The sequence below is a fragment of the Cygnus atratus genome, chromosome 10, assembly GCF_013377495.2.
Source record: "Cygnus atratus isolate AKBS03 ecotype Queensland, Australia chromosome 10, CAtr_DNAZoo_HiC_assembly, whole genome shotgun sequence".
Lineage (NCBI taxonomy): Eukaryota > Metazoa > Chordata > Aves > Anseriformes > Anatidae > Cygnus > Cygnus atratus.
Window position 1 is genome coordinate 563,400 of NC_066371.1, and position 25,594 is coordinate 588,993.

Sequence of the window (25,594 nt, forward strand, 5' to 3'; positions counted from 1 at the left end):
CCTTGTTCTTTAGGCTCCCGGTAGACTCAGTAGGAATGCAGTGTCATTATGACGGCTAACAAATTCAGGAATGCACGCGGCTCCACGGCTATACTTTTATTTTCAGGTACCACTCAAACAGAACGGATGTTCTTTCACACTGCACTATAAATATTTTTCAAATCACCCGCTGTCAGAAATGGAGAAACGAAAGCTTATTCCAACTCCATGGCTACCAGAGGTGTGTCATGGTAGTCTCGTTCTCTAATTTGCTGTTACATCCTTCCTGTTTCTTAAAGCTTCTTCCCTGTGCAAAGCTGCATTTGAACAAAACAGCCGCTTTAGGGAAGGCTTTCAAATGATGGAAGAGTTGCTGTGTGTTCTGGAACCTGGCGACTGACCTGGATCTCTTCTGCGATACTAGAATACTTTTGTGAACTTTGCTGCGAATGCCGCTGTGTAATTTCATGACCAGAGGTCACAGCAGATCGGTGCCTTGGTGGCTGTCACTTGAGAGAAACACCGAGCTGCTCCGCGGGGGGAAGAGGTCAGTGTTTCAAGCAAAGAAAAGCTTAGCGGGTGATTTATTGTTGTAATACAATCAAGTCGTCTCTTTTTGGAAGACAGCTCATTGAGGTATTTTACAGTCAAAACCAGGAAACCATAAGCAAGGTAGTTTCACATCACCAAAACACTGCAGAAATATTTAACTATCAGTACACGTTTTACAAATTTAGCCCGGTGTGGGAAAGCTACGGCGTGATGAGCTCGGCTAACGCAAACCTCCTGCCTCTTTCTCAAACAGGCCCTACCTCCGCTTGATGCTCACCCATTAAAGACATCTAGTTTTTAGCCATCTTATTTAGTGAAACGATACAAACACATTCTTCAGGCAACCGGGGGATAAAAAGTGCATATGCAGTGCTTTAAAAAAAAAAAAGAAAAAAGGCTTTATTTCTCTCTGTACTGCAGTAGGGAAATACTTCGGGAAGCGGTTTCCATTTTTCATGGAGCCATTCTGAATTCAGGTTGCTTCGTAAGTCCTCTAAAAGCTTGCTGAAGACTTAACGTAGGCATCTTCCACTCCCTCCCCTCCACAGGGACATGCTTCCCTTGATCTCCCACATTTTGAAATTCAGCAAGATGTCCCATGCTTTCAGCTGTTTTCTCCTGTCAGCACTCGATGCCTTCCAGGGGGCTGTTGCAGAAAGCTGACATTCTCAGCCCCCTGTGGCGTATCTGTTGGGTTAATGCGCGGTGAGGACAGGAAGGTGATGGAGCAGACAAGCAAAACCTTAGCTTGTGTCCATCGATTCTGTGGTGGGCAGAGAAGCAGAATCTTTCTGAATACTTTCAAAAAGCGATGCCATTTCAGGATTGGATCTGATTTGAGATGAAAATTCAGCCATTGCTGGACTTTTCTCTACTTCGGGGATGGTCAGGAGAGCAGCCACTGCTCTCATCGCTGATCTCTTCAGTTCGTCCTGCTTTTCAAACTCCTGTTTCACTGAACCAGCTTTTACCTAGAAATCAAAGGCACCGTTTTTAGCTGGGATTTAGAACAGATGATACAGGCACAAAACCAAACGCACCAGCAGGTGCAGGGACGTGCATTTTCTGACCAAAGGAATGTGGGGAGCAGGTTGCTCGGAAGCAGTGACAGAGTAACAGCACAGAACCCACCCCTCGTGTGTCACACTCTCTTTGCTGTTACCTTTGTGGAGCACGTTGCTCGCAGTGGTTCAATCAGTCGCTCGAGCCTTTGCAGGACTGCATTAGGACAGAGTGTGGACAGCCGAGCCAGCATGATGAAAGTCAGCATCTGGAGAGAGGAGGGAAAACAGGTGCTGCTTCACTACGCCCTCCAGTCCCCGACACAGCAGTGAACGTGCATCTGCCTGACCTGTGGTGTCGTGCTGCCTGCTGCTTCCACGGCACCTCTGCTGGAGTGGTTTGCTTTGCACTTGGGTAAGGGGTTTTAATAAGATTTTGGGCACTACTAGAAATGCGCCTGTTAGCAGCCAGTGCACAGCAGTAACCAGTTAGATTTTGGTCCCAGTTGTCCTCCTCTCTGGTGTCTGCAGAGTGCTGAGAGCTTTTGGGAGAAACAGATGCATTCACCACAGGGGTTGTGCCACTGCTGCACCTCCTTAAGTGGAGGTAAATAGAATGAGAAGGATATAGTGCTTCCTATATGAGACCATCAACAATATATATATATTTTTTTTGGTATAGTATCACTGGCTGCACTAAGTAAATGACAATTCATGATATTCTAGACTTGGGTAGATTTCCTGTAAAGCCAGCTACAGTAGGGTTGTATTTTTAAGGCCACGACAGTCAAGCTAGGGCTGGAAAACATTCAGAAGAAAGCTGTAGCAGATGTGGCAGGCACACTCTATGCCGTGGTGACACATCAGCTCAATTTAGGCCCTGGTTCCCAGGAACTAACATCATCTACTTCACTGTCCTCCAGCAGTTCTGGCAAAGCATCTACCCACCCGAATGTCATAGTGATCCTTCAGCCCATCCTCCACATGGTTCAGATACTCATAGATATCCAGCCGGTCAAGACAACTTTCCAGCAGCGTATACATGCATTCAAAAGCAGCTTTCCTCACGTCAAGGCCATCGTCCACTGTGTGCTTGAATGGCCCCATTTCTACCTTAAACAAGAAAAAAAAATACAGCTGTAACCTAACAGCAGGGTGACAGCTCCATCTCAGCTTCACGTGCACCGAGTCGCTGCCGTATTGCTCTCAAGCCAAACTAACGACATACCTCACGGATAAGTTCTCTTCTGACCTTTGTTTCGCTATACAGGCTGGGGAGAACTGCATTTAGTAATTCTCGTATTAAAGAAGGTTTGTTGTGAGCAGCAGAATTAAACATGGCTAAAGCCACGCGTCGAACATTCAGGTCTGAATCCTCAAGAGTTTTCAAGAAGTCCCCTGGGGGATACGAACACACCAGTTAGTCCTGCTGCAGAGTTTTAGAAGAAGCACTCGCAACTGACCCAAAACCGCAACGTATTTTTGGTGGAGCCTGGATGTGACACATCTATGCCAAATAACTCTAGGGGCACAGTCTAACAAAGACATTAGAGATGCGTTCATTTGGGATATAGTAAAGGAAAGAATCACGACTTTTCTGCATTTGGGCATAAAAACAACCAGCATGATTCTAGCTACCACAGACCTCATCCTAAAGTCAAACCAGAAGCTTCAGTATTCACGGAAGGCGTTCTTTCTTTCTTGCCCAGATCTAACTTGCTCAGATTAGACTTCTTTGAATTAGAAGGCCCCGTTTTATACAACGGATCCAAGACGTAGGCTCCCTAGCTATAAGGCCATTTTAATGTAGGTTACATTTTACAAGATCCTTGTCTGCACAATGCTGGAATCCTAAGTTTGAAAGTGGGGGGAACTTAGGCTCCCTGAAAATGTCACCAATGGAACATGCCCAAGAGCATTTAACAAGGATCCACATGAGGGTCCTCCTCCTGAATGCCAAAAGCAGAGCAGCACAGATGAAAATTAACTGGATTAGATGAGGTTCAGATAGATGTGAAAAATCCCTAAGCTGCTAAACAAAACCAGTATCTGTTTCCAGATTACACTGTGATTTGTACTAGCCTACCTATGCAGCTTTTCAGGAGAGCATCAATAGGCTGAGGCTGATCTGCAATGGTGAATTTTACTGCAGTTACCACTGTGCTCCGGGCATGTGGAGAGCCTGTGATGAAGATGGAAAGAAAAAGACAGCGACAGGTCAAGAGACAAAATCATTGCTGTAACTTTGTAGCACATACTCTGCTCTCACTCTCATTACAAGCACACTGAAAACATAGGAGAACAGAGGATTTGTCTTAACAACCTCTATTTAAAACCTGTCCCAGCACAATCTCCATGTGCAGTCCCTGTTGCTAACGCCCTCCTGCATCCCATGCAACCCAGTGTTCCCTTTGACCTCCCACACAAAGATCCCTCACTTCCTTCTTGCCTCTACAGACTGGCTTTGCTCCCTGTTGTACCCACCAGCAGCTTACAGAAGCACTTTCCAGCAAAAAAAAAAAGGTATTTCCCTACTCTCAGCAGTGCTCATCGTAACACTACCTGATGACAGCTGTTTTTTCAACCGGGGCAGCAGCTCAGAAGGATTCACCAGAGTCAGCTTCCCCAAGCATTCAGCCACCACGTTGCGCGTCCCTTCTTCGGTGCACTCACAGTGCTTGAAAAGCAGAGCCCAAATGTCCTCCACGTACGGTTTGAGGCCATCGGCTGGAGAGGAGCTGATGACTTCTTTTAGAGAGTGCAGCAGGAGGTACTGTCTCTTGGGCTGGCTTCCAATCTCTTTCAGCATGAAGGGAAGATACTCCTTAAGATTTCCAACGCTGATGTTCCCCAACGCGTAGGAAGCTGCAGATTTCACCTCTTCGCTGGGAGAAGTGAATGCCTCCAGGATGACCGTTTTGAGCTCTTTCTGAGCACTAAGGTTCATCGTGCGCCCCATCTCTGCCAGGGAAAGGAAGGCTAGCACTTTTACAGCAGAGCTGGATTTGGGGCTTTTTACATCCTGGATAAACTGGTTCAGTATCCCAGGGGCTTCTTTGGGGCAGGCTGAGGAAAGGGCCGCCACACACTTTGCAACAGAGTAATACGCCTGCTTGTGTAACGTCACTGACGCCCCAGCTGAACCCGAGGAGTAAATAGGTGCAGTCAGCTGCTTCATCAGCTCCGAGCAGCCCATGGCGGCCGTCTTTGTCAGCACCAGAGCCTGGAAGAAGTCTATGATAGCGTTCAGAGCCCCTCCTTGAAGCAAAGGTGAATGAACAAGCTGAAAGATTTCAGTAAGAATGGAACCACTGATCTTAGAGATGCAGGACGGATAAACTTTAGCTAAAGTAGTAAGGAAGGTGATTGCCACCTGGGAAACATGCATGTCGTTCTCACTAATTAAAGCAGGGAGCTCCATTAGCACAGACTCTATCATGGCAGGCTTGAGGCTGTCACTGTAGTTCTTCACCAGGATATCCAGAGCAGTCAGAGTGCTCAGTTTCAAGGCACGTTGATTCTTTCTCAAGAAGGAAGCTAAAATGGGGAAAACCGTCCCCTAAAATAGGTCTCAAGTCTATTTTAAGTGGAGAACTGGCAATTAGGGTTAATGCTTTGACTGTTGTCAATCGGGTGATTTCATTTTTGAGCCTCTCCAGAAATATCTTCAAAGTTGGCTGGAGATCAGTGCTTAAATGATCTCCCAGATTGTAAATGATTTGTCCCATGCATGAGATAGCACGCTCCTTCACCTCCTGGTCAATGTCAGCAGCCTTCAGTCGTTTCAGAGTACCAGGGAAAAGGTCCTTCACATATGGCTGGGCATCAAAAGTGCAAGACTTGCCCAAAGGCCTGATAACTTTCACAAGTTGCTGAGTAACCAGCAGAGCCTCTGAAGTGATCTTATAGAAGGAGTCTCCAATACAGCTCACAACTGGAGGTAACAGGCTTTTGATATGAGGATGAAATACCTCTGGCTGGTGGTTGCAAAGAAGAACATGAAGGAAAGATAGCGTATCAATTCTCATGTTGGAGGAGCTGGATTTATCAGCCAATGAGAAAACAATACCTGTGCAGAAGAGACAAGAAAGAATGCTGCCTTATTTCACTAAGTGTTCTTAATCAAAACAAATAAACAGAAAATGAACACAGTTGGAGTCTGTTTTCTTTCTTTCCTCTGCTCACACAAAAGATATGTACCGTTAAAGAGAGCTACTATCCTTACAGTCCTTTTGCTTTCAGGGAAGTGGCAATTCAGACATAAACATTCTTTGTAGCAGTCACGGATAGCTGGCTACACAGCTACTTAAAATTCAATTAGAAAAGTTATCCTGGGCTGAGATGGGGAGGGGTTGTTAGTAAGGTACAAATAAACAGGAGAAAAGCGGCATGAAATTAAGACTGGGAAAATCTAACCTCAACAGGCACTCCATACAGCTGTAATGTCCTTTCACGTTTATTTCCTTTACTCTTCTGTGGGAAGGGTTTTTTTTTGTTTTCTTTTTTTTTTTAAGGAAAAAAAAAGCAGCAGGGACTTTTACATTTCTCTGGTTCAATAGATTGACTGCCTTTGTAGAAGTGACGTACTTCCAAGTCCATTTTCTATGGCACGTATTTATGTTTCCATAAAGACTTAATCAGAAACATTTACAACAGCACTGTTTGCCATCCCAGAAGTTATGCTTGACTCTTGGTTTGAATGCTTTTTGTAATCTATTAATTCATGAGAGAGGTGCATGGCTTGGGCCCAGGAACAATCACAGGAGACATTTGGTATGTTTACTAATATAGATGCTCCAAAAGCCAAGACAAAACCTCAGTATTGTAAGCCTTCCAGCAGCCTGGGTTGCTTCATGAATCTATGGGAAAGGAAAGCTCTGTGGAAAATGTGGGGGTACACATAAAAGCTTCAGTCAATACGTTTTTTTTTAACGTCACTCTATTTTGTGAAAGAAAATGTCATGTGTTACTGAGTTCAGCATGCTAGCAGTGTAATTCCAGCTACTTTCAAAGGAGGCTGGAACAGGCCCTCCTAAAGGTCTCTCTTCTGGGGACTGTGGAAGTGAACTTGACATCCTGTCTGTCAGCAGTCGACAGAAACAAGAATTGATCTGGAACCTGTTTAGTGTATCAACAAGGAGCAGAACTTGACGCGTATGCCTTGAAACTGAACACAGACAATACTGAGAAATAAAACATGCACATAAGAAGAGTACAGGTTTTACTATGAACTAACGGAACCAACCCCGCTCTTCCACCTGCAGACCACAGATAAGCTTTACCAGGCACTAGTGCAGGGATGTGATCTGCCAGGCAACCAGGAAGAACATTGGCCAGTTCTGTCAGCAGGCTGAAACAACTCTGTCTTGACTTGATGCTCTTTTCTTTCAGCTGCTTATGCAAGGCCTTGACGATGTTGGGGACCTGCAATTTGGAAAAGCAAACCAGAAAGAAACACATCAGTCATCCAGCTTCCAGGGCACAGAGCTATGCTGCCAAAGCAGCTTGCTCGGCTGAGCCAGAGGCACTAAAGGCACAGCAACAGAACTGACAAGAGACAGCAAGAAACAACACAATTGCTCGTTAGAGGAGAATGGACTAGGGAAAGATTACAAGACAGTTCATGTGAACAAGAGATACGTGAACTAATGAGCTGGAGGGACTTTATTCTACTCTTCCACATTCTACAAACTGAATCATGAAGTTGGTGTTATCCCCTAACAGGGAAGATTAAAGAAATACAATCAGATCATCATTTTACCCCAAGATTAATGTGTCATACAGTCTGCAAATGTGTCAGAGGCTACCCAGGGGGGATAACGGAGATCATACCTCAGTGCTCTTGCACTGGCTCAATACTCTCTCCCCAGGAATGGTGGGAAAAAACATGAACTGTTAACCCTTGGGATTTGGTTCCTCCTAGTTGTGTGCCAAGGGGCTCCCTCAGCTGTGTTCTCCAATTTACCCACTAGGCATACTCATCAGTGGCACGGTATCTACTTCTCTTTATTGCTTTCTGATTTAATGCAGCCCACCATCTCCTCACGCACCTGGTTCTGAAGCATCGTCAGGGGAATGTCGTCTTTGCCAGAGGCATCTGAAGCATGCCGCCAGCTCTGGACGGGCAGTGTTTGTTTCAGCAAGGCGATATAAGCACTGAAGATGTCAGCTTTGACATTCTCCTCCCTCTCCTTGAATCTGCTTATCAAAACTGGGGAAAGAGTTTTGTAGAAATCCTGAAGGAGATCGTGCCTGCTGCTGACAATGGCCTCCAGGCACTTCGCTGCAGCCCTGCGGACTTTCCAACTGATGTCATCATCATCGCTGTACTCATCATCACTTTCTGGAAAGAACACAAGGGAAAACAGGACGCACCATGAGGAGAAAATCAGAGCTAGAGGGTCACTTGATGCCTCCGAGCTTCCCTCTCCAGCTACCAGACAGATACCAGTAACTCACGCTTATCTGGGAACATGGAATTGCCCAGAACAGCCTGTCCATACAAACGTCATTACAGACAGCAAGTAGGACTCGGGACTGCCCTATGCTGATGTCAGGTTCTTCTGTTCCAAGTAAGAGCTGACAAAGAACAAACCTTAATACTACTACACTTACTGGTGAAGCCACTTCGGCTCAGGCATCAAGGCTTTTGTTCTGAAGGAAGAACAAGGTTCCCACATTTTTAAAGCCAGAAATACGTAAATATTTGTCTTAGCAATCCCTGAATGGCACAAAACAGCATAACAATTTACAATGTTATTGGCAGAACATTTAACACACTCTCCAGGACGACAGCCAAGATCGTACCCCGATTAGTATGAAAGTAAACAAAAATGCCTTTCTTCCAGGGAACTGGTTATAACTTTTGCTCTTAGCTGTCACACTTCATGCAGCCATAAATAGCAACATTATGAAATGCTCTCTACAGCTAACAGGCTTTAAACACAGACCTCTCATCTCACCAGATCTTGACAGCCACCTCAAACTAAACAGAGTCTGAAAATAAACAAAAGAACCCTTTTAAGACAGTATCAGAGGGCTTTCACTGATGACTAACATGTTTTTAAGGGTGACACTTTCAAGGGTTCAGGACTGTAGCTTTGCTTTTTTCTGCTGCAAAGTAGTACAAAATAGTTACCTTCTAGTAAAAACATAATTGTGTGGCTAAAATATTTGTAGGCTGTTAGGTTGCACTGAAACTGTTAGATCGAAATTGCAAATATCTCTGTATCTCTTCCTGAAAAAAAAAAAAAAAAGAAAAGAAAAGAAGCAACCATTCTCACAAAGAGCATAGCTTCTGTAGCCTCCAGGTGACTGCAAAGTCCATCTTTGGCTGGCCGTTGTTTTCACGAACAGCATGTATGTACTGAAAGCAGCCTAGCAGATGCAGAGACAAGAGGAAGCAACCCAGAAACCAAGTAAAAGCTCCACGATGACAAACCACCATGGTTGTGACAAAACCTGGCAGGGGTGTCGGCTGCAACAGCCTGGGAGCAAGGAATGCTTGCCTGACCTCCCCTGTGATCAGGGAAAACAGGAGTTTGTCCGGTCTTTTAAGAGAGACCACACCAAAGATATCCAATGCCTTTTGGAACTCAAGTAAGCAACAAATGCTGGCTGGCTGGTTAAAAAAGGTAATAATACTGCGTAGCACCCCAGTAGATACAGTAAGAATCCTGCAGAGTGCGCAGCTGTTAGCTCCAATTTTTAGATCTGCCTCTAACATCTTTCTTTTCAAGAAACACCATTTTGTTAGGAACCCAGTACGGAGACATCTCCCCCGCGCGTGCCTAAACCTACTAGAGCTCAACTATCAGGACAGGCAGGAACCAGGGCTACAGCTGAACCGAGCACTTGGTGCCAGCAGCGGAAGTTCAGAACCAGAGAGCATTCAGGAAGGACAGAGTTCACACCTCCCTTTGAAGAACGACCCCTGCAGGTCCCATCGGCTGCCTGGAGCAGCAGCCCGAGGTCTGCCTGGCAGGCTGCAAGCAGCGCTGACACCTTGCAAGGCACGAGGGAGCGCTTCCAGCGGTCAGGATGGCAGAGCAGCTGCTCCTCGGGATCGCCAGGCGTCAAACCTGGCTGCTTGCTGTGCTAGCTCTAAGAGACTGCTACCGTCAGCAGGGACAGGAAAGGCAACGCTCCCTTCACCTAGCTCTCCACTAAGCTAGTTCAGAGCACTGTTTTCAGTGCTTTCCCTGTTCCCTAAGGCAGGCAGAGATCCGAGGTGCTTGGCAGCAAAAAATAAAACTAACAAGTTCAGAATTGTCGTTGGAACTTTGCACATACAGCTATGTTGTTACCACTGGTAAGCTGAAATAACCTATTCAACACAACTGTCTTGACACAGATCTTAAAAGAAACATCAGAGAAGGGGACAGCATGCAGGAAGGGGAGAAATGTTAACCAGTGTTCTGCTGAGCACAGTCATCCTCACAAGCAGGCACCTTGCTCTTCATCCTCCCCATTTTCGGTTTCCATCCTTTCTTCCTCTTCCTCTTCCTCCTCTTCATTATCATAGTTGTAGTTTGGGTCAAAGGTGATGTACTTCAAACATAACCCCATCACATTAGGGATGTGGGGGTCAATTTCCTTTGGGCACCTATCCCAACAAATAAAAATCCTAAGAGTTAATAAATCAAATAATAAGCAGTTTTAAATATCCAAATAACACAATCCATCTCAAAAGGATCCCAAAACGTTTCATGGACTATTTAAGCATTTTGCTAACATGAATTAAAGCAGAGCTGCTCTTTCTCACTGCGCACAAAGCAAGGCCACATTCTCCTGGGAAGGATGCAATAATTTCTATAAGGGGAAAAAAATATAGCCTTCACCACCTGGTTCAGTCCTCCCTTCGTGGGAGGAAACCTCAGGAGCTCTGAAGGGCTCCTTCTCCAACACAAGCCCTGAACTTTTGACCAAACATCAGGAAAGCTGCAGCTCAGCAGCTCCTCTACTTGAGCCCCTTTCCTGCCTCCCACTCCCTCCACACACCAGGAATGAGGCAATTTCCTCTTCCTGAGAAATCCCCCAAGGACAAGGAAAACTTGTCCCACTCCTGCAAAACCAATACAGAAACATGCTCGCGCGTGTTGAAGTAAAACGGCTCATAACTCATGTCCAACTCTGCATGTAAAGAAGAGATTTCATTTGTGAACTCCTTCCCCACAGGCACTCAGCCCTGGATGCTGGAAGTACAGATATTTACACCAGGAGGACACCGATGCACAGGATGGTGCACGGTTGTTCCTCAAGGGCACACACCTTCTTACAAAAGACTCGAAGGCCTGGAAGCAGTACTCTCTCAACTCATCATCTTCCACGTTACAGTACTGAACAATCAGAGGAATTATCTTCTCCAGATGTTCTCCTGGGAAAGACAAAGTAAGCAGCAGTAAAATACATTCCAGCGGTCACGTATCCAAGCTGCCAACAGCTCAGCTGTCTGCCACTTCCTTCACATGCCTGGCAGAGCATTCCTCCTCTGGATCCCTGGGGAAAGGAACCAGCAGCCCACCGAAAAACAGCCTTAAAGAGATTTTTAGCAGGTGACCCCTGCTCACTGTCTTCAGCTCTTTGTTGGCATTTCAGTCAAGGAAAGAGCCGTGCCTAGAAATCTTCTAGGGCTGAATGCCGGTTCTGGCAGATCTTTTAGACAAGTAATCAAATATGCTGCCTTCCATTTAGCTTCTTATTTAAAGCGGGATGAATCCACTGACCTAATTCACAGAGGTATTAATTCAGACCAGGAAAGTGCTGAAGACCTTGGGATGAAATGCACTACAGAAGGGCAGCCACAGAGTTACTTTGGTGTCTCCTCCCTTCCAAGTGGAGGTCAAAGCCAGATCAGAACCACGGAGGGAATCACAAAGCACAACCCACTAACACATCAGGAACAGAGCGAACATACTTCTTTTACCATTAAAAAAAGGAGCTGCTCTGAAATACATGCACATTTCCCAGTACCATTTCAAGCTACTTGTCCTACCTATGCGGTGTCCAGCCTGCCTACTGATGCCAGCGATACACTGAATGTATGTCCTGGTAGTTGAGGTAGACTCATTCTTCTTCAGCTCAGTGAGGAGATGCTCTGTGAGCTCTGAGAAGATGTTCCCACTGCAGGTCAAGACAAGATGACCCAAGGCAACGATGGCCCTTTTACGTACAGCCAGCCTGGGGCTTGTCAGCTGAGGAAGCAGGCAGTTCAGGATGGAAGAATGGAAAGAGTAGAGAGTTCCCCCTAGCCTGCAAGCAACAGAACAAGACAGAAGTTGAAAGTCAATGTGTCAGAGGAAAAGCTTCCTTGCCAGCAAAAAATGTAAAAAACCCTTCAGCCATGAAGATTTCATACAGCAGGAGGGAGAGGAAAAGGGTGGTTTTGGTGTTCTGTACAACGCAGGGAGAGGTTATTTGCATTCATCATGGAATATTTTGATTTTGGCTGTGTCCTTCTGGGTGACCTGGGAGTTTGTCAATAATTTCCTGCATGCAGCTGACATATGACACTGCCACTCTTACTTATATAACAAGAGAGAGAGGCAGCCAGGAAAAAAAATGCATGTGCAATCAGATCACAGGGCTAAAATAAACTTCCCTGGTTTGCCCTCTCCCTCCTTACACCTGCTTAAACTTAAACTGAGCCTCTGTGGGATCCCTCACCACTGTTAACACTATTCCCAAGCACAGTAGGGCTCAAAACGTTGTCTCTCATCCCTGCTGAGGAATCTGCTCTGCTGAGATACTCCCCTGTAGCAGGCAACCCAAATCCTTTAGTTTTAAGTCCTCATAGTAAGATTAGGGAAATACAGAAATCAGAAGCAAACACATACAGAGCAGCCCCCTGCCGTACCCAGCTGCCAAAGGAAATCCTTTGGTACCTGCTCAACATATCTGACAGGATGTCGAGAGCCTCCAACTGCACAGATATATCCTCCTGCTTGCCAATGGCTCCTGTCAGCTGGGCTGTGATCTTTTTGCATACATTTGCTGTCATGGTGGAGCCTGCAAGAGAGATTTTTCCCCACTGTCAGTTAAAAAGAAGTTTTTATGCTGTTAAGAACCATTCAACCCTTCCTACATTTACAAACAAACAATAAAAAAGCAACAAATTAGGTGAAGAAAGCACAGAGGGAGATGTCCAACCCTCTATTTTGCAGCAAACCAACACTGCTTTTGCTGCCTTCTACCCACACAGTGTCAATCCCAACCCTTAAGGAGATGATTTATCTGTCGCTACCCTGCAACAGTTTCAGTTCATGTGACGTGTGTTAAATAAAGACTTCTGAAAAGATGCCTCTCAAGAGCTTAACATTTTGCAGAATCTGAGAGAGGAGTTCAGCAAGTATTTGCACACTAATTCTCATTCTCCTCCCAGCTTCTAAAGCAGGCCAGCAGCACTGCCACAGCCAAGGATACATGACGTGGCTGCAGAAGAAACTTAACTCTTTGGAAGCCTTGGGTTATCTCCTGAAATGCTGCTAGATTTTTGGAATACTTAGTTCCAAATGCAGGAGAAGCAGACAGGGCAGCTGTGGCGGCCAGAAAACCTGGTCCTGCAGGGCTGCAGACAGGAGGTGGTGCAGTGCTGGCACTGCTGATGGCGAGACCAAACAGCCCTGCCAGGCTGCCTGAGCAGCGGTATCCTGACACACTGCGTGCTTTAGGATTGCCGTAAACAAAAATGATTTTCTCCAAGAACTCAGATGTGGTTTCAGACATAAGCATCCTGCGGGGGACCAGTTCAAGAGTCTTCATTTCATCCAATCTTTAATCACATTTCTAACTCAACTTCTGCTGTCCTTCCTCCTTACGGTATTTCTTGTCCTCCAGCAGGTGAATAAGGGATCTGTAACTTTCAGGCTCTGAACTACCCGCTTTCCTGTTTCCCAAAGGCTGGGGTTCCCTACTGCCTCGGTCTGACAAGCAGGGACAGACGTCTTACCTGTAGAAGCTGGTGGCAGCTCGGAGATGACCGTTTTCAGCCCGATGCTGGAGATGTCCCGCAGCTGTTCCTTGTCTGACAACATGTTCGTACACAGCGTGTCCACAATGGTTTCCACCTGGTACTCCTTCACCTTGCCAACCAGCGGGCCCAGACTGCAGGAGGAGAAGCCAGTCAGAACGAGCAGAAGAAGGCTGCTTCCACCACCAAAAGGGATGCTCGGGCACACTCTTCCTTAAGGGCATCTCGGTCCCAAGTGCAAATATTCCCGTAACATCTGCACTGAGTACTGCTATCCTGTACAACGTACAAAAGGATGTACAATGCACATCCTTTCCTTTGGTTTCAGAAAACACAGGGGAATCGAACAGCTCCCGGTGATTCACGTGCAGTACAACCATTTCTATAAACAGGGTTCTACAGTTCTACAAATCCCATCGTGTTCCTGTTCTAGCACAAAAATATATTTAGATAACCTGTTCATGAAGGTTTCACTTCCCCCCCCCCCACACCTCAGTATGCTGTCCACACAGCCAGGTTAAGATGGAAAACAGAGTGAAGGAAAGGATTAATCTGCCTTTGTGGAGTTTTGCTTTTCCTTTTTTTTAACACACTGCACAGAAAAGTGGGACTCGAGTTTTTGGCTCTGTATGCTGTCTCATACTAGGGCACAACCCCTGTTCCCCGGGGACTGATCCATGCTACGTGTCCATACAACTCGTAACAAAGGGCTACCAACAGGCTATGGTCCCAAAAGAGACAGAGGGGCACGCAAGCTTTCTACATACCCTCCTCTCACTGAAGTTTACACACGAGACGGGTTCTGCTTCTGTCACCGTCAGCGATAAAAGCCCCTGACTTCCGTGAGAGCTGAACAACACTGACAGAGCATCAGCCTCGATGATTCCCGCTTTCTTAAGAGCTTGTATGAGAAGACATGGTGCTAGCCCTTTACAGTGCTTAGGGCCAGAACACAGTTTATAGAATCCTTGAACAAAAACGCATTTTGACTTCTCTTTCTCTCTCCTTTCTGGCATAACCACAGTAATGCAAACTGTAGGGAACACCTCTGCACAGGTGGCTGTCCCCCTGCGGGCACACCACCATTACCACTTCAGTGCTTGGCAAGCACTACATGCACAGCGCTTCCCAGAGTACACAAACACAGCCTGCTTCGTGTAAGGCTATTCTTAAATTGACAAATCAGGACAGTAATAGCTTTTTAGAGTCCGAGTAGCTTCTCTGAGATACAGTAGTTAGAAAATAAGAACTTAATAATAGGACTTTGTGAAGCACAAATGGTGTTCAACTTTATACCTCTAAGTACAGACCAGAAAAGAACTGTTTTACAGACGGGGACCCTGAAAGCACAGAGAAGCTGAGGAACTCATCTCAACTGAAACAAAACAAAATGCAGAACTAGAATCAGGTTTTCATATGGATTTCAAATTTGTCAATTTACTGGATGCGAAGTGTGATTTCAGATTTCCTCTGAAGAAATAAGAACTCAGTTTTACACAATAAAATCAACTGCCAGTGTCCTTCAGAATGTCACATTTCTCCTCCTTAGAGATCCTTGCCACCCGGCTGGGTATAACTAACTGCACATTACTGTTACAAGCACTTCCTTAGGTATGAAAAGGAAATATATCTGGTTTCATTTTGATGTTTACTTTCTAATGATCACATTCTAGATGAATATGGACATATTCCTGATGCAACCACAGATAAATAGGCAAATAAATTTATCTTTTGTTTAGTGCCCAACAGTTTTCTTTTAAAAAACAAAAGAAACAAACCCAAAGCTGGTAGAGACGTGAAGAAGGCCAAGAAAGCTGGGGAAAAAGTCAGGACAGTCAGAATCAAGAAGAAAGAGCCAAAGGTCACAGGGAAAGTACAGGGACAGAAGTAGCATATGACTGAAAAGAAGGGAATATGACTAAGATCCACAGTTGGAAAAAATACAGGAACCCAAAGTTGTCTTTAAATGGCCCACCTTTCTGGAGCCCTGTGCGTGAACTGACCCATTCAATTTCATTTCTAGAATGAACACTCCCATTTAGACATGCTGGGGGAAAAAGACAGGAAAGAACATGTCAGCAGTAGGATCACTTCACCAGATGATTCATTAATAATGGAACCTCCTGCCTTTTTCATTTGGGTTGAAAAAATATATGCAAATGGTCCAAAGCAAAGCACAGACTACACTTCGAGTCAAAACAGGAAAAAAAAAAAAAACAACAACAAGCAGTGCATTATAAACTTTAATGAAAATGCTCTTGAAGGACAGGATTTGGACCTGTAATTCAACAACTGCCACTTCTGAAGGGCTACACGTCATCAGTTTAGTACCATCTCTAAGAAAGACAGGACCACTGGGAAATTCAGCATTGGATCTCAAAGCCCAGAAAAGGACGGGAGCTTGATGTCCAATATTTTAGGCTAAGCTTGTCTCTGAAGAAATAAAACCTTAGTCATAATATTTTCAAAATGGTAAGATTCATAATACGAACACTGAACGACTTCCAAAGTTGCCTACTGCCTGTACAAAGGTATCTGTACGTTCACCCTCTCTGAATCCTGACAGAGAAAGAAACTGCTGTGCCTGCAAGCACAGAGAGGGGAAGCCCCTTCAAAGGGAGGCTGGAGCAAGGTGCCAACGCTGCAGGACGAGGCTGCGCTCCAACACACTCTCTGGAGTCTGTGACAGCTTTATTGTTGCCAAGGAACACGGTAGTTGATGCCAAGGCTCTTACCACTTCACAGCGAGGTTCTGTACTTCCCCATTTTTGTCCTCCAGCAATTTCAAAAGCATTTTCACAACTTTTTTCTCACTGTCTTCATCTAGTTTTATAGAATCTTTCTGCAGTTCCATCATCAGGTCATTGGTGGCCATAAACCTGAAAGAACATAGGAAAAGTGGATCAGCTGATATACAGCCACAGACGAATCTCCTTCGCATGACAATGAACAAATGAACATTTCTGATTGCACTTTCTTCTCCCATGAGCAGAACCAAGCAAGTATCTATCATTCCAGCTTAGAACTAGAAACAAAATCTCAGCTGGCTTTTAGTCAATACAGTTTTCTAACAGGGACAAAGTCAAAATGGATATTGAGAAGTTCTGGTTAGGCATCTGTTTTTCTGGGAGAAAGGAAATGTAAAAGGTGCTAGCACAGAAGTCCGAGGTTCTGAGAGACGTAAGTACGGTTATCGTATATTAGCTGCTCTAACGTTAGCCTCGGCACAGGGATGGATGTCTAAGAGGAACCAAAGAGCAGCTCTTCCCCCTCATTTACCAAGTGACACATCCATTTTAAATCAAGCGTTGATGTAATTCATTCAGCATCTAAGAACAAATGCTGCCCTGGTGTACGAGGCTAACTTCAGTGTACAACAAGCCTTTTCTGGAGTAGCAGCTGAGTACATCTGGAACGAGGGGCTTCTGTGGTATTAACCCGCCAGAAACCCAAAATGAGAAAAACCGAGACTCTGACCTGTAACGTTAACAGTACGCAATGTATTTCTGACTCCGCAGGAGCTCCTGAGCTGCACTTGGTTCAACGTCAGCACACAACGAGCATGACCAACTATGGCCAGGGGCTGAGCAGCACCTCCCGCAGCACCACGTCCCGCTTCCCACCCGCTGCGCGCTGCCAGCCTGCCCACCGCGCCCTCGGGAGCTGGCGTCGGACCCGCCTGTGCGAGGGACGCGCGTGAGGCGTGGTGCTGCGGGACGGGAGGCAGGTAACGGGCCGCACGTCCCCGTGTGCGGCAGGGACTGGGCCCGAAACACCTCTGTAACGGGGCGCCCGCCCCGCGCTGGGCGCATCTTGTTCGCAACACCGGCTGCGGGCTGCAGCTACCGCATCGCCGGCTTCTCTCAGAAGCCCCGAGTTCAGTACCGGGAGAGCACCAGCTGCTGAAGCCGACCTGCTTTCAGGACACCGCCGATCTCTCTTTAAGCGACCTCACAGCATCACCTGCGGCACGCGCGGTGCCTTCCAGGCCGATGCTGCGGGCGCGCTGTGCCGGCGGGCCGAGTCTTCCGCGCCCGCTGATTTTAACGGTTCACCCGCAGGGCATCCCGGGCCCAGGGCCCCCAGCGCCAGGAAGCGCCCCTCCTCTTTCCTACCGTCACGAACACCGGCAGCAACCGGAGCGCTGGTCCCGCTGCGGAGGCGTTCCGGCGGCCGTCCGCCGCTTCTCAGAGCGGCCCCAACGCGGCGCCGGCAGCACCCGGGCCCCGCACCGACACCGCCCCGCCCCGCCCCGCACCGCCCGGCAGCCCGCGGCGGCGGCCCCAGGCCCCGTTTCACCCCCGCGGCTGCGGCGCTCCCGGCCCGCAGAACGAGCGGGTCCGGAGCCCCGCCCGGCCGTGAGGGCTTCTGCCCCCGCACCTGAAGTCCTTGTCGCTGGAGGCCATCTTCTCCAGCAGCCCGGAGATGTGGTACGAGGCGCTGCACATGGCGGCGGCCGCGCGGGAAGATGGCGCCGGGCCCGGGCCGCGCCGCGACCCCCGCTGCCCGCTCGGCCTCGCCCCCCCGCGGCGCTGCCGGCGGGACGGCACCGGCGGCGGCCGGGAGGGGCCCCGGGCCTCGGGCGGCCCCTGCAGGCGGAGCGGAGCCGAGCGGGGCGGGGCGGCCGGGGCACGGGACGGGACGGGACGGGACGGGACGGGGCGGGACGGGCACTTGCGGGGCCGTGCCCGCCGTTACCCGCCGTCACCGGCAGCGCCAGGGTCCGGCAGCGCCGTGCCCCGCCGTGCCCGCGCCATGTCCCGCGGGGCCCTGCCCTGCCCGCTCTCGGGAGCGAGCGCGGGGCGGGGCCTGGGCGCGGGCGGAGCGCGGCGGCGCGGGGCGGGGCGAGGCGGGGCGGGGCGGGGCGGGGCGCTGTGCCACGTCGGAGCTGCGCGGCCGCCGGGCGCGCCGCCCGCTGCGCCTCCGCTGCCTGCCGCCGCCATGGTAGCACCGGGCCGGGGGCCGGGTGGGGTGGGGTGGGGAGGGCCGGGCCGGGCCCCTCGGAAGGGAAGGGCGGGAGGGCGGCGGGGCGAGCGGCAGCTCCGGGGCCGGGCCGGGCCGCGGCCTCTGCGGGCTGCCGGGGGCGGCCGGGTCCCAGGCCCCGCGCGGAGCCGAGCCCCGAGCACCGGGCCCCGAGCCGCCGTTGAGGGCAGCCCGGGCGCCGCCCAGCCCCGGGCCGCGGCTGAGCGTCCGCCTTCCCCCCGCAGGTCTCCGTCATCAACACCGTGGACACCTCTCACGAGGACATGATCGTAAGTGCGCGGGGCTCGCTGGGTTTAACCGCCGGGAAGCGCGGCCCGGCGCCGCTGAGGGCGCTGAGTCAGGTCCTGGCGGGGCGCGGGGCGGCCTCTGCGCGTGCCGTAGCGCTGCCTTTCTGCGCGTGGGCAGGAGAACGGAGCCACCGGGGGAAGGGGAAATACTTCGGCGCTTAAAACCCTCGTGCCCGCGTTGTTTCTGTGAAACTCCATACAGGCGTGTACCAGACGGAGCACAGCTTCAGGAGGCGGAGCTGATTTCTCTGTGCCCAGACGCACCTGGGAGCGGATGCACGCGTGTGCTTGGGAGGAAAGATTTCAAAGCGATTTGTAAATGCAAGGACTGCTCTTAAAAAGTGAAGTTTCAAACCTAAATAAAAGAGTTCGGTATTTTTACACCAACGTTACGTAATTAGAAACAGAGATACACTACTTGGTGAAGGCGTTACGCCCAGAGGCACCACGTCCCTGGCCTCTCCTGGAGTGCTGTGTGTCACCGCTGCATCCCCGGGGCTCTGACCGCGTGACGTCTGTAGTGAGAACAGCGACTGGGGAAAAAAGGACTTGTGCGTTTTATGTAGATTGTTTAAAAACTATCCTTCTTAACCTGTCATGCTGAGACTTGGCGATCTTTTCACAATTCTTAGAGCTACTTTTAAAATGTAATAATACTTGTTAAGAAAGCAGGACTTAGGTGTGCTGACAGCACCTCTCTCGTTGCCTTACAGCACGATGCTCAGATGGATTACTATGGCACTCGGTTGGCGACCTGCTCTTCAGACAGATCCGTAAAAATCTTTGATGTTCGGAATGGAGGGCAAATCCTCATTGCGGACCTAAGAGGGTAAAGTGTCTTAAAAAGAAGTGGAAGCAGAAGTCTTTAGCAGTTTGTCATTTTCCCTTTCGGTAGCATAGGATGCACGGTAAATTCCTCCGGGGTAGTTCTTCCTGTGGCTGGTTGTTGCTAAATAACTGTTCGGAGCTGTGAGAGGGGACAGAGAGCCAGTTAAAAGTACAACCGGCTTTCTAATTCATTGCCAACTTCAGACTTATGATTTTCTAGAAGTAAGCTCACCATCTTAATTGCTAACATAAGGATAAATGGTTGGAATTGTTTTCCATGGTAGTGGCTTTGTTTGCAGTCTTACGTGCTATTTTTCGTCTTGGCGTTACTTGTGTTCTTTGTGTCATTGTCTTAGTTACGTGCAGAGCACCAGTTTACGATACGATGGCTGTGAAACAGCCACAACTGGAATGGGTTTCTCTCAGCTTTTTCCAAATAATACTGTTTCTTGCAGGCATGAAGGTCCAGTGTGGCAAGTTGCCTGGGCTCATCCTATGTATGGAAATATCTTGGCTTCCTGTTCCTATGACAGGAAGGTTATTATCTGGAAGGAAGAAAATGGCACTTGGGAAAAGACATACGAGTACACGGGGCACGACTCGTCAGGTACGTGGTGTCTGGAGCTGGGACGTGAAACTGGGATTACAAGGGGGGGGGGTTCAGGCTGGAATAAATCCATCGTTGTTAAGGAAGAAAGCCTCTTTCAGACAGACTGGTAAATTAATGGAGAGGCAGTAAGTCTACTCAGCGTGGGGGAAACAGTCACGTAATGGCATACTGCAGGATAAGCTGTCTTGATTCATACAGCGTTTGCATAGGAGTTGTTTTGCAAATAAATTAGTTTCAAATAAACAAGACAGGGTACTGAATTGTTGAGGCAGTACTGTATGCACTATGGAAAGGAAGGAAGAAGCTGAGTTTTAGTATGCTCCGTTTTGTTTTCCAAGAGAGACTGTCTTGTTGAAATGATCAGTCTTCCTACAGGCAAACTTAAGAAGTCTCCACATTTCTTAGTATTCCAAAGCCCAGCGACACTGATACTGGCCACCTGAGAAGGGAAAGAGAGACGTGTCTTGCTGTTCAGTATTATCCTCAAAGGCATTGACTAGAACATTTTTGATCCATGCTTCTGAGGCTAGGCCTGGATTAAAAATGAGAAAAGGGCTTTTTCTTTGATACACGCCTTTGTTTTGTTACAAAACTAGACTTCCAATACTATGCTAGGCTGTCAGCTTTCGCTCTAGAGTCAGTGATACTCTTGCAGAGGATAGGCAGGGTTTTTTAACTCATTAAAAGTGCCGCATTGGTGGTCTCCTTCTAAAATGGGGCCAAAAATAGAGGCAGTTTTCCATTATTCACTAATACTAGTCGGTGATTTGGTTAGTTAATCTTAGTTAGTCACTGTGTAACAACCCAGTCTGTCTCACCCCTCAGTGAACTCCGTCTGCTGGGCGCCACACGACTATGGATTGATACTGGCCTGCGGGAGCTCTGACGGAGCCATTTCGTTGTTGAGCTACACAGGTGACGGGCAATGGGAAGTCAAAAAGATCAGCAACGCACATACTGTAAGTCTGCATCTTTGGAGCAGTACAGAGTTCTTGGAGCTACAGATAATGTGTAGACTGGATAAATACTGAAATACAACGAAATAATGTGAAACATTTTCCAAAATCAAAAATAACTTGTTTTAAATAAATCCAGTGTAGGAAGGTATGCTTTGTAGTAAGTAAAATAAAGTAGAAAAGACCCATGAAAGCCATTAAACAGCACTGCTAATATGCCTTTATTAAACATTAGTGCTGTTCTGAAAATGGCTTTGATACTAAGAACGTGTCCTGCAATCTGGCTGTGAATAAACCGAAGCTGGAAAAACTGCAGGACTTGTGTTTTCCCCGAGTAGTGGGGATTTTTGCTTAAGCGAACCTTGATAAGCATCTAAGCCATTAATGACAGTGGCTTGCAATCACAGGAAGTTGGGCTGTGGACCCACAGATTCCTTCTGCTGCATTCCTAAATCTTAGCAACTGCGTGTGTCTTGCATCTTTCCATTTTTTAATCTGTCTCCACTGTTTACGTATCTAAGATGATATTTGCCCATAAAACAGTTACTTAGCTACCTAAGACTTTCTGAATAAATGCCCTGTTGAGACTAGACTGTAAGTGGAATTCTTACTCATCCAGTGTCCATCCAGCATTGCACAAGAATCCTAGTTTCCTAAACAGGGCTTATTTCTCCTCTTCCCACCCCAAAATAGACGGTATGCTAGGTGTCTTCTGCCCCCTCAGCAGCTTTCTATTTATTTAAAGCAAGCAACTTTTAGTAATGACATTTTTTTCCCTTAACTAGATTGGATGTAATGCAGTTAGCTGGGCTCCTGCTGTTGTACCAGGCAGCCTTATAGAACAACCATCTGGTCAAAAACCAAACTACATCAAAAGATTTGCATCTGGTGGCTGTGACAACCTTGTGAAGATCTGGAAGTAAGTGCTCGGTTGCCAGTCTTCAGAACCTTTAAAATGTGTTCTTCTTTATAGTCTCTGAACATCCCTGCTGGCACCTCTATGCTTTCATTTTAAATTATTCTTTTTAGAGAAGTACTTCAAAAATAGAAGCAACTTGGTGACTTCCAAATAGTTACAGCAATTCATGTCAGACCTGCTTAATATTATCTTGAAAAGTGGCTTTTTAATCATTGTTGGTTACATTTGTTATTTGGACAATAGCAGATCTCTGCACAGTAACTGGAAGGGATTTTGTGTAAGCCATAGAGCTTTTTGGAGAAGAGTAGGAAACGCTTGTGCTTTGTATTGTTTGGATGAACCAGGAGTCTGAAAGCGACAAAAACTCTCTTCCGGAACAAGAGCCGGAAGGTATGACTGTCTGCTGCTGCCGCCACCCTTCTAACTGTATAAATGTATTTTCAGAGAAGAAGATGGTCAGTGGAAAGAAGAGCAGAAGCTGGAGGCTCACAGTGACTGGGTTCGAGACGTAGCCTGGGCTCCATCCATAGGTTTGCCAACAAGTACCATTGCTAGCTGTTCACAGGTGAGGCTTCCATTGGAGTGACAGGGGCAGGCTCTCATTGCCGCCTTTCCCATTTACAAGAGAAAAGGGGAAGGAAGTAGAGGAATAGTAAAGGTAGAACTGTTGTAACAGGTCCTCTTGGTAATCCTCTTCTGTATCCGGGCCTGTGCTTGAAAGCCTTTGAGTCCCGTTCCCATCAAACTCAGAGGCCCAACGGAAGTATTTCTGGACAAAGGTTTGTGTGGGTGTGGCGCTGTGCCAAGTACTACCTTTTGGGTTGAAAAGCGTGAGCAGAAGGGGCTCACTATAAGGAAGGGCTTCAAACTAAAGTTGTATTGTAACGTCTCTAGACCAAGTTCACTGCACTTCTAGCGAAAAATACTGTTTTCTAGTAAGGTGCATTCTTAATCATTGTCAGCTCTGATGTCCTCACGCTTCATATTGACTCCAGTGTTTTTGCTGCTGATAGGAATTCTGGAACTGCTTGATTTTATAGCAAGAGGGCGACTCAGTAAGCTGCTAACTTGCTGTCAGGAGATTGGAAAGGAAAATACCAGCAGATATATATGTATTTTGAGAGTATTCCTCTGGTGTTTGCGAGTCGTCTCTTGTGTGCAGTGTTCCTCATCAGAGCTGTACTTACACCTTGCCTTTGTCTGTAGTAAGAACAAAGCCCCTTCGCTGTGTTGAGCAAAAATCGATGTAAACACATCTAGAGCTCCTATCAGAGCTGTGACTTGCAAGTACAGTCATAGTCGGAAATGCAAACAAGCTTGGTTTTTCTGTTAAAACTAGCGGTCCAACCAACTCAGCGTTGTTGCTTTTATAGGATGGCAGAGTGTTTATCTGGACGTGTGATGATGCCTCTGGAAATTCATGGTCACCAAAACTGCTGCACAAGTTCAATGATGTTGTCTGGCATGTGAGTTGGTCCATTACTGCAAATATTCTTGCAGTGTCTGGAGGAGACAATAAAGTGAGTACTGCTGCCTCAGCTTTTACTCTTGCATGTCATATTTTCAGAAGAGCTGGGATGAGATAGGGTATTCTCACTTCTCTTGTTTGAATCAAGACTGTTAAAGATTCTGCTTTGCTGCAAGAGTGTTGTTTTGGTTTTTGTTTGTTTTTTCTTTTGAATTACCAAAAGGGGAGGAAAAACCCTAACCCCTGGCAAACTGCTCGCAGCGCATTCTTAGTCCTTAATGGAGACTGGAAATGCAGACTTAATTTCATTTTGTAGGATACTACCACCAGATTTTACTCTCTCCCTCTTCCTCCTTCTCCCTCTTCCCCCTTTATCAGTGGATAGTTTAGTATACAGCAATAAATAGTTGATAATTTAGACAACCCTGCAATGCCTGACTTCTGTTGTTGTAGCCCATCACCAAACTAGTGATGTGATCATTACAAGGAAACGAGAAACCGAGAATGTGTTAAGGCTGAAATTTCTTCCTGCTCTGTTTTCGAGGTCACGCTATGGAAAGAATCAGTAGATGGACTGTGGGCATGCATCAGCGATGTCAACAAGGGCCAAGGAGGAGTGTCTGCCGTTACAGAGGGGCAGCAGAATGAGCAGTGATGCAGGAGTGAGCAGTCCAGCAGCAAGAAGTGATCACTAATACCTGATTTGCAATGTTTCTTGACTCAGATGAGAACTGGTTTTATCTAAACTGGACATGAACATGGGAAATAATTATCCAATTTTATGAGCACTCTATAACCAGTGCTGGGAGGCTACAATGTGTTGATAATCAGCCTTAATTGACATTCCCTTAAATTAAAGGTGAATATCAGAGCAAAGTACTGTGCCTTGTGCTACTCCTTGGTGCTGTAAAAGTAGTACCCTGCCTTCTGGTTTAGGGATTGGATTTAATTGGATATGCTGGGGTCAGACTTCAAGCACTTGAGTAAGAACAGAAGGAGGCAGGCTGTCGCGGTGCTGATGCCTGAACTCTTCTGTGCAAGGGGACGAGTGTTCTGGCCATTCAAGTGAGGGGGAGGGCTGGTGGAGTCACCAACAGGAGATGACGGCCTGGCAGTAGTGAAATGGTGCTTAGATCCTCCTGAAAATAACATGCTTTACGTGGGTACATGAAAGTCTCCATGTTTTCCTGAAGATGAAAAGGAGTAGTGGAATGCATATGTATTTTGCTTTACGGTAATCTCAAACTTGGTTATTTAACCAACATCAACAAATCAAAATACAATTTGGAGATTTTTTTTTTAGCCACACTTCTGTACTGTACCTCAGATTTTTGTTTAGATACCAACTGAATAAAGTCTTATTGCTTAAAGCCTGGTTTGCTGTAATTGGAAATCTTTCACGGGAGCCTTATCAGGTTTGTCTACAGCCTACCTTCAAACATGCAACAGTGTGGTGGTCTCTCATCTGTGGTACTAGCTTTGTAACAGCTGGGAAGTTAGTAGTCCACTGGACTCTAACAGTACATTCTGTAAGAAGGAAAAAAATGAAAACATGTTTGAATATAGCTGTGAAGGCAAGTGATACCTCCTCCTGGAATAGGTCTTACTGTGCGCAAAACCTTATTCTCTTGCCTGAATTGCAGTAGCACAGTTAAGTAACGGTTAAGTGTGTAAGGCTCAAACAAACCAGTTTTCAGTATGTTATCAGCTAAAAGCTGAAGCGCTCTTCAGCTTTGATGTTTGAAGGAGGCCCCTGTAGAATGTCACTGTGTGAAAGCCACCTATCTTCTGTCTTCTTTTGAGCGCTTGTGGCACTTCTGGACAGATTATCAAAACAGGATTTTCAGAAGAACACTACAATTTTCAAAATAATCTATCTTTTGCCTTTTTAGAAACTCCAGTGAAAAACTGAGGCAAGCTGAAGGACAACCACAGCACTTGATGAGCTGATTTAAGTTTTACTTTAAGATGAAATTATTACTGATTTCACAGCTTTTAAGAAGAAGGAAGTACATGAACCTGAGTAGTTTGCCCTGACAAAGA

At 47.1% G+C, this 25,594-nt stretch overlaps 2 protein-coding genes across 3 annotated transcripts; one reads left to right on the forward strand and one right to left on the reverse strand.

Moving 5' to 3' along the window:
- Nucleotides 1-81: 81 nt before the first annotated feature.
- On the reverse strand, nucleotides 82-18,038 carry LOC118248076 (cullin-associated NEDD8-dissociated protein 1-like). Its single transcript, XM_035546674.2, is given in 16 exon segments — nucleotides 82-1,502; nucleotides 1,694-1,801; nucleotides 2,481-2,645; nucleotides 2,761-2,930; nucleotides 3,619-3,714; nucleotides 4,095-5,082; nucleotides 5,084-5,601; nucleotides 6,815-6,956; nucleotides 7,583-7,875; nucleotides 9,983-10,137; nucleotides 10,803-10,908; nucleotides 11,527-11,783; nucleotides 12,416-12,539; nucleotides 13,480-13,634; nucleotides 16,236-16,379; nucleotides 17,881-18,038. Coding segments are annotated over 16 exon segments (3,717 nt in total). The 5' UTR covers nucleotides 17,949-18,038; the 3' UTR covers nucleotides 82-1,274.
- Nucleotides 18,039-18,346: 308 nt separating this feature from the next.
- On the forward strand, nucleotides 18,347-24,921 carry SEC13 (SEC13 homolog, nuclear pore and COPII coat complex component). 2 transcript variants are annotated; one of them, XM_035546679.2, is made up of 9 exons: nucleotides 18,347-18,444; nucleotides 18,708-18,752; nucleotides 19,484-19,599; nucleotides 20,054-20,205; nucleotides 21,034-21,167; nucleotides 21,950-22,083; nucleotides 22,528-22,648; nucleotides 23,457-23,603; nucleotides 24,096-24,921. In XM_035546679.2, the coding sequence occupies exons 1-9, from the start codon at nucleotides 18,442-18,444 to the stop codon at nucleotides 24,204-24,206; spliced, it is 963 nt and encodes a 320-aa protein (XP_035402572.1). In that variant the 5' UTR covers nucleotides 18,347-18,441; the 3' UTR covers nucleotides 24,207-24,921. The 2 variants fall into 2 exon arrangements, with proteins under 2 accessions (XP_035402572.1, XP_035402576.1); XM_035546683.2 differs by lacking the exons at nucleotides 18,347-18,444; nucleotides 18,708-18,752 and adding an exon at nucleotides 19,168-19,321.
- The last annotated feature ends 673 nt before the right edge of the window (nucleotides 24,922-25,594 follow it).